This window comes from Procambarus clarkii, chromosome 87 (genome assembly GCF_040958095.1).
Source record: "Procambarus clarkii isolate CNS0578487 chromosome 87, FALCON_Pclarkii_2.0, whole genome shotgun sequence".
Lineage (NCBI taxonomy): Eukaryota > Metazoa > Arthropoda > Malacostraca > Decapoda > Cambaridae > Procambarus > Procambarus clarkii.
This window is the reverse complement of record NC_091236.1, coordinates 10,301,141-10,308,342: the sequence shown is the minus strand read 5'-3', so window position 1 is coordinate 10,308,342 and position 7,202 is coordinate 10,301,141. Positions and strand designations below refer to the sequence as shown.

Genomic DNA, 7,202 nt, shown 5'->3' with positions numbered 1-7,202 from the left:
ATGGCTCAAAAGGGCCACCACTTACGGGCTATTCATGCCCGTGCCACCTTTTAGGTGGCTGAATCTTCATCAATCAATCATCTCATGGGTTTACAGAACACATTTGAACAGTAATGAACAATGTAATATGAACGGCAGATCAGTTCATCTCTCAGTGTCTTCAGCTAGCCCCAAGACGTCGTCTCTCTGGCGTGTTCATGTCAATTACTTGACGATTTCGAAAAGAATTTTTTTTTTTTTTTGAGTACATCCGATCATTCCCAGATGGTCGCAATTTGAACAATAGAAAGTATCACCGCGGCTATTGTAACGACACTCAGATTTCCGATATCGTATATGTGAGATTTCCAAAATCGGGTTTCAGATTGGAGATTTCCAATTTCAGAGTTCGGAAATCGGGTTTCAGAGTGGAGATTTCCAATTTCAGAGTTCGGAAGTCGGGTTTCAGAGTGGAGATTTCCAATTTCAGAGTTCGGAAATCGGGTTTCAGAGTGGAGATTTCCAATTTCAGAGTTCGGAAATCGGGTTTCAGAGTAGAGATTTCCAATTTCAGAGTTCGGAAGTCGGGTTTCAGAGTGGAGATTTCCAATTTCAGAGTTCGGAAGTCGGGTTTCAGAGTGGAGATTTCCAATTTCAGAGTTCGGAAATCGGGTTTCAGAGTGGAGATTTCCAATTTCAGAGTTCGGAAGTCGGGTTTCAGAGTGGAGATTTCCAATTTCAGAGTTCGGAAATCGGGTTTCAGAGTGGAGATTTCCAATTTCAGAGTTCGGAAATCGGGTTTCAGAGTAGAGATTTCCAATTTCAGAGTTCGGAAGTCGGGTTTCAGAGTGGAGATTTCCAATTTCAGAGTTCGGAAGTCGGGTTTCAGAGTGGAGATTTCCAATTTCAGAGTTCGGAAGTCGGGTTTCAGAGTGGAGATTTCCAATTTCAGAGTTCGGAAGTCGGGTTTCAGAGTGGAGATTTCCAATTTCAGAGTTCGGAAGTCGGGTTTCAGAGTGGAGATTTCCAATTTCAGAGTTCGGAAGTCGGGTTTCAGAGTGGAGATTTCCAATTTCAGAGTTCGGAAATCGGATTTCAGATTTCTAAATGTAGATTTGGGATTTTATTCCATTTATAAATTTATATTTTTGCTGTATTGTCGCCACGGCCGCACGGGGAGTCTAGCCGACCTTTATGAACTCCGGGATTAATATTAATCACCATCTAATTACAGGTACAGGGGGGGGGGGGGCCGGGAAAAGGGGGTAGTAATGATATAGAATATATAGGAAATGTCCAGTATAGGCAGGTTTGATGAGGACTTGTCAGCGGGAGGTGTGAGTTCTCATTACTGCTCCCCAGGTGACAGCTTGTCGCACCTGACCAACCTAATCAGGTGCACATGTATCTGAGAGCTAAATTACTATGCTTTGAGGGGAGTTTATTGTAGATCAACAGCTTCCATGGGTCCAAAACATTCTCTCTCTCTCTCTCTCTCTCTCTCTCTCTCTCTCTCTCTCTCTCTCTCTCTCTCTCTCTCTCTCTCTCTCTCTCTCTCTCTCTCTCTCTCTCCCTCTCTCTCTCTCTCCTCTCTCTCTCTCTCTCTCTCTCTCTCTCTCTCTCTCTCTCTCTCTCTCTCTCTCTCTCTCTCTCTCTCTCTCTCTCTCTCTCCCTCTCTCCTCTCTCTCTCTCTCTCTCTCTCTCTCTCTCTCTCTCTCTCTCTCTCTCTCTCTCTCTCTCTCTCTCTCTCTCTCTCTCTCTCTCTCTTTTCTATCTGCTTCGAGCATGACCTACATCAAGGCTTTGTAGTGTGAGACATTCTTGGGGCTGGTGGGGGGCTTACCATAGTACTAGCAGTGTGGGTTATATTCTGCCTTCAGCGTCTTAAAGTGGAACAGTTGGGTCTGGAGTCTGGGTGACGTGGCCACGGTCTCCTGGTTCTTCTCTCATGTAAAGTCACTCATATATACACACACACATACACATTATATATATATATACATATATCGATAATTTCTGATAGATACAGCGATAGCAGGCGGCTCGACATCTGCGAGGCACTACTCATCAAGAAGTCAACACCAGCAATCAACAGCCAATTAATGCACAACTATATTCTACCCACTTCAAGACTCCAAACCAATATAAAAGCATCAAGAGGAAGTATAGGCCAATAGGCCCTTTGCAGTTACTTCCATTCTTATGTTCTCATATCCAATTAATACCCATTGTTCCGTGTTCTGTCTTGTGTTGGTCACAAGTTTGTTCACCTCATCCAAAACTGTTGTACCATATCACCTCACCCAAATGCGAGTATATAAGACAAGCTGTTCAATGTTAGCATTAAGTAAAACTCTGTTTTCAGGTTACAGTTGTGTGTGTGTAAACTAAAGTCTTTGAAAATGTAATAAGTTATTACGAAACGCGTTCAAGCGTTGCGTCAGACTAGAAATAAAAATGAATTTTGGAGAATTGATTTTTCAATTACCATCGACAGTGAAAAGAAACACAAGAAATATTGAGAAAATTCGTCTTAGAATTATTAATCTTTCCTTTTCGGTCATATTTAACAAATGTTTACAAGACAGACTGCTACTAAAATATACTAATATATATATATATATATATATATATATATATATATATATATATATATATATATATATATATATATATATATATATATATGTCGTACCTAGTAGCCAGAACGCACTTCTATGCCTACTATTCAAGGCCCGATTTGCCTAATAAGCCAAGTTTTCATGAATTAATTGTTTTTCGACTACCTAACCTAACGTTTTCGGCTACCTAACCTAACCTAACCGATAAAGATAGGTTAGGTTAGGTTAGGTAGGGTTGGTTAGGTTCGGTCATATATCTACATTAATTTTAACTCCAATAAAAAAAAATTGACGTCATACGTAATGAAATGGGTAGCTTTATAATTTCATAAGAAAAAAATTAGAGAAAATATACTAATTCATGAAAACTTGGCTTATTAGGCAAATCGGGCCTTGAATAGTAGGCATAGAAGTGCGTTCTGGCTACTAGGTACGACATATATATATATATATATATGCTCAGGCTTCCTGTCTCCCAGCAATTGGAATATAAGGACATTAAACAGTTTTTTAGGGATAGCACGATAGTGTAGGCCTATGTTTATAGACCTAGATCCCATACGGGTATTCGGGAGAGCAGTTACTGACGTGATCAAAGATTGTAATATAGATTTAAGGCGCTCAAGATAATATAAATAAAGAAAACGCGGTAGAGAAAACGTGTAAACAATGAGTTAATTGAACGGTAACTAGAACAAACTCATAGTTTAGAGATTATTCTTTGAAAATAGACTCATCAGCAGTAAAGAGAAACCAGGAGAGGGAGATGCATAGGTTAACGAGGTTGTTAATGGAACAGTATAGGTGATTCTGATACAAGGTTTTGTACGCTGTATCTCCGGTGTAACTCTTGAATGTTTGTAGAGGAGATACTCTTTTGTGTGTGTACTCACCTAATTGTGCTTGCGGGGGTTGAGCTCTGGCTCTTTGGTCCCGCCTCTCAATCGTCAATCAACAGGTGTACAGGTTCCTGAGCCTATTGGGCTCAATCATATCTACACTTGAAACTGTGTATGGAGTCAGCCTCCACCACATCACTGCCTAATGCATTCCATTTGACAACCACTCTGACACTAAAAAAGTTCTTTCTAGTGTCTCTGTGGCTCATTTGGGCATTCAGTTTCCACCTGTGTCCCCTAGTGCGTGTGCCCCTTGTGTTAAATAGCCTGTCTTTGTCAACCAAGGGAGCCGGTCGGCCGAGCGGACAGCACGCGGGACTTGTGATCCTGTGGTCCTGGGTTCAATCCCAGGCGCCGGCGAGAAACAATGGGCAGAGTTTCTTTCACCCTATGCCCCTGTTACCTAGCAGTAAATAGGTACCTGGGTGTTAGTCAGCTGTCACGGGCTGCTTCCTGGGGGTGGAGGCCTGGTCGAGGACCGGGCCGCGGGGACACTAAAAGCCCCGAAAATCATCTCAAGATAACCTCAAGATAACCAACCCTGTCAAGTCCTTTGAAAATCTTGTATGTGGTGATCATGTCCTCCCTAACTCTACTGTCTTCCAGTGACGTGAGGTTTAATTCTCGTAGTTTCTCCTCGTAGCTCATACCTCTCAGCTCGGGTACTAGTCTGGTGGCAAACCTTTGAACCATTTCCAGTTTAGTCTTATCCTTGACTAGATATGGACTCCATGCTGGGGCTGCATACTCCAGGATTGGCCTGACATGTGGTATACAAAGTTCTGAATGATTCTTTACACAAGTTTCTGAATGCCGTTCGTATGTTGGCCAGCCTGGCATAAGCCGCTGATGTGTTTGTGTTAGAGATAAATATATGTATATGTAGTAGATATAATAGTGGAAAAATAGATGGGTTATAAAGGCGGGGACCAAGAGCTAATAGGTCAATTCTGCAGACACAAATAATAAATACAAAGAAAAAATAGACACACACACACACACACACTAACACTGTTTATAATATGTCAGTGACCTGACAAAGGAAATTGACTCCATATCAAATTCTTTTTTGAATGCCTTATATTCTCTTCTCGGATGCTGTGGGTCTCCACAATTGCACCAGAGGTGGTACCCCTATATTTATATACTCTCTCTCTCTCTCTCTCTCTCTCTCTCTCTCTCTCTCTCTCTCTCTCTCTCTCTCTCTCTCTCTCTCTCTCTCTCTCTCTCTCTTCTTTCTCTCTCTCTCTCTCCCTCTCTCTCTCTCTCTCTCTCTCTCTCTCTCTCTCTCTCTCTCTCTCTCTCTCTCTCTCTCTCTCTCTCTCTCTCTCTCTCCCCCTCTCTCTCTCCCTCTCTCTCTCTCTCTCTCTCTCTCTCTCTCTCTCTCTCTCTCTCTCTCTCTCTCTCTCTCTCTCTCTCTCTCTCTCTCTCTCTCTCTCTCTCCCCCTCTCTCTCTCCCTCTCTCTCTCTCTCTCTCTCTCTCTCTCTCTCTCTCTCTCTCTCTCTCTCTCTCTCTCTCTCTCTCTCTCTCTCTCCCTCTCTCTCTCCCTCTCTCTCCCTCTCTCTCTCTCTCTCTCTCTCTCTCTCTCTCTCTCTCTCTCTCTCTCTCTCTCTCTCTCTCTCTCTCTCTCTTTCTTTCTCTCTCTCTCTCTCCCTCTCTCTCTCTCTCTCTCTCTCTCTCTCTCTCTCTCTCTCTCTCTCTCTCTCTCTCTCTCTCTCTCTCTCTCTCTCTCTCTCTCTCTCTCCCCCTCTCTCTCTCCCTCTCTCTCTCTCTCTCTCTCTCTCTCTCTCTCTCTCTCTCTCTCTCTCTCTCTCTCTCTCTCTCTCTCTCTCTCTCTCTCTCTCTCTCTCTCTCAAAGGAGTGTATGTTTTGTTTCATATAACGACATTTCATTATTTCTCTCTCACCTTCATATAAAAATAATAAAAAAATAAAAATTAAAAAGGTCTTGAAACTAGAATTAACACATAACATTTTGGAGGAGAGTGGGAAGTGTTGTGGGGTTCGAACACGGGCCCCGTGCTGTGGCTGTTAACAGGTGGATCACTTTTATACTCAAAATTGACACAGAAATAGCATCATTCTGGGAGATAATCTCACTCTGATATGAGATTAACTCTGGCATAGTTTCATCTGACGAGGGCTTCTGCTATATGGAATAAACCACTTTGTGTATTCTTGGGAGCTGGTCGGCCGAGCGGACAGCACGCTGGACTTGTGATCCTGTGGTCCTGGGTTCGATCCCAGGCGCCGGCGAGAAACAATGGGCAGAGTTTCTTTCACCCTATGCCCCTATTACCTAGTAGTAAAATAGGTACCTGGGTGTTAGTCAGCTGTCACGGGCTGCTTCCTGCGGGTGGAGGCCTGGTCGAGGACCGGGCCGCGGGGACACTAAAAAGGCCCCGAAATCATCTCAAGATAACCTCAAGATGACCTCCACGGCCCTCAGGTATTGGCCAGACATACCCTCTCCCTCTCTGTATATCATAAAGACTTGCCACTTGGAATATAGTAATCTCGTCGTACAGGTTGGGCAATTATTCACCTTATACGGTCGTATAGTAGTAGTAGTAGGCATCCATCAGTCTCAGGAGACTATGGAGTTGTGCTCTGGCTGTCGGTCTGGAGTGGCTTCTCCAGGGCGCAAAGCCAGGGTAGGTTGATGCAGAGAAGCTGTTACCAATGCAGCAGGTCCCGGAAAATAATTTATAGGGTGAAAATTCTTCTCCTTATACGGACATATAAGGTGTAAATTATTCACCTTATAAATTATTTTCTTATATAATTAATTTAATACCATAAATAATAATTTATAAATTATTCACCTTATACGGACGTATAAAATAAATAATCCCATAGGTATAGACACGTATGTGATGGTAACTGCACGTCTAAGATATAAATGTATATGTGTATGTGCATATACACATATATATGTAAATGTATATATGTGTATGCCTGTCAGAATTGCATTTCACCTTTATAAACGCACATTGATGCCTCTATATAAACCACACCTCGAACACTGTTTATGTAGGAGAGGTAAATCTGTATATGTATATATGTAGGTTAGATTACCATTTCAAAAGCACTACAATCACCTTCTGTAATTGATTGTTCAACAAATCACTGAACTATATGTTTAACAGATCTTTCACCCTGTCCATGGAGGGCAGCTGGAAATGTATATATATGCTGGTTGGTGGTGTAAATGTCTGGCCACGTCTGTGGTCGAAAATAATAATAATAATAATTACTGGCCTTGGGAAGGATAACTGAATAGGCACAGGTCAGAGGCCGCGTGCGCTAGGCCCTTATTCCCCGGAGATACTGAACACGCAGGTCAGCAGTGTGACAAAAACAAGGCACGACTGGGTTAGCGCACAGGTCATTCCATACACACCTGTATTCCAGAGAAACCCACACCTGCATCTTGGACTCGCCCCCACCTGCATTTGGAACACGTCTACATCTGTACTCCACCAGACTTGCCCACATCTGCCCATCAGGCCAACATTTGCATACCACAGAATTGTGCCCATCTACACCTGCACCTCAGACCCCTCGCCTTTCTACACCTGCACATCAGACCCCTCGCCTTTCTACACCTGCACCTCAGACCCTTCGCCTTTCTACACCTGCACACCACACTACCCCAACTTCTCGCACCTGCATTGCATAACCAACCATATTACGATTCTC

The 7,202-nt window shown here is 43.1% G+C and overlaps 1 protein-coding gene across 1 annotated transcript; it reads right to left on the bottom strand.

Annotated features, from left to right (window-relative positions):
- Positions 1-316: 316 nt before the first annotated feature.
- Positions 317-6,998, bottom strand: LOC138358895 (uncharacterized). The gene is made up of 2 exons (XM_069317251.1): positions 6,904-6,998; positions 317-1,082 (listed from the first exon to the last, which is right to left on the bottom strand). Exons 1-2 carry the CDS (start codon positions 6,996-6,998, stop codon positions 317-319), a joined length of 861 nt encoding a protein of 286 aa, XP_069173352.1.
- Positions 6,999-7,202: the final 204 nt, after the last annotated feature.

What these genes read in the sequence shown, in the direction of transcription:
- LOC138358895 (XM_069317251.1), bottom strand. Translation starts at nt 6,998, where the DNA reads ATGTGGGCAAGTCTGGTGGAGTACAGATGTAGACGTGTTCCAAATGCA. An exon ending in TGGGTTTCTCTGGAATACAG is followed by an intron (nt 1,083 to 6,903) that starts GTGTGTATGGAA and finishes ATCTACATTTAG; the next exon opens with AAATCTGAAATCCGATTTCC.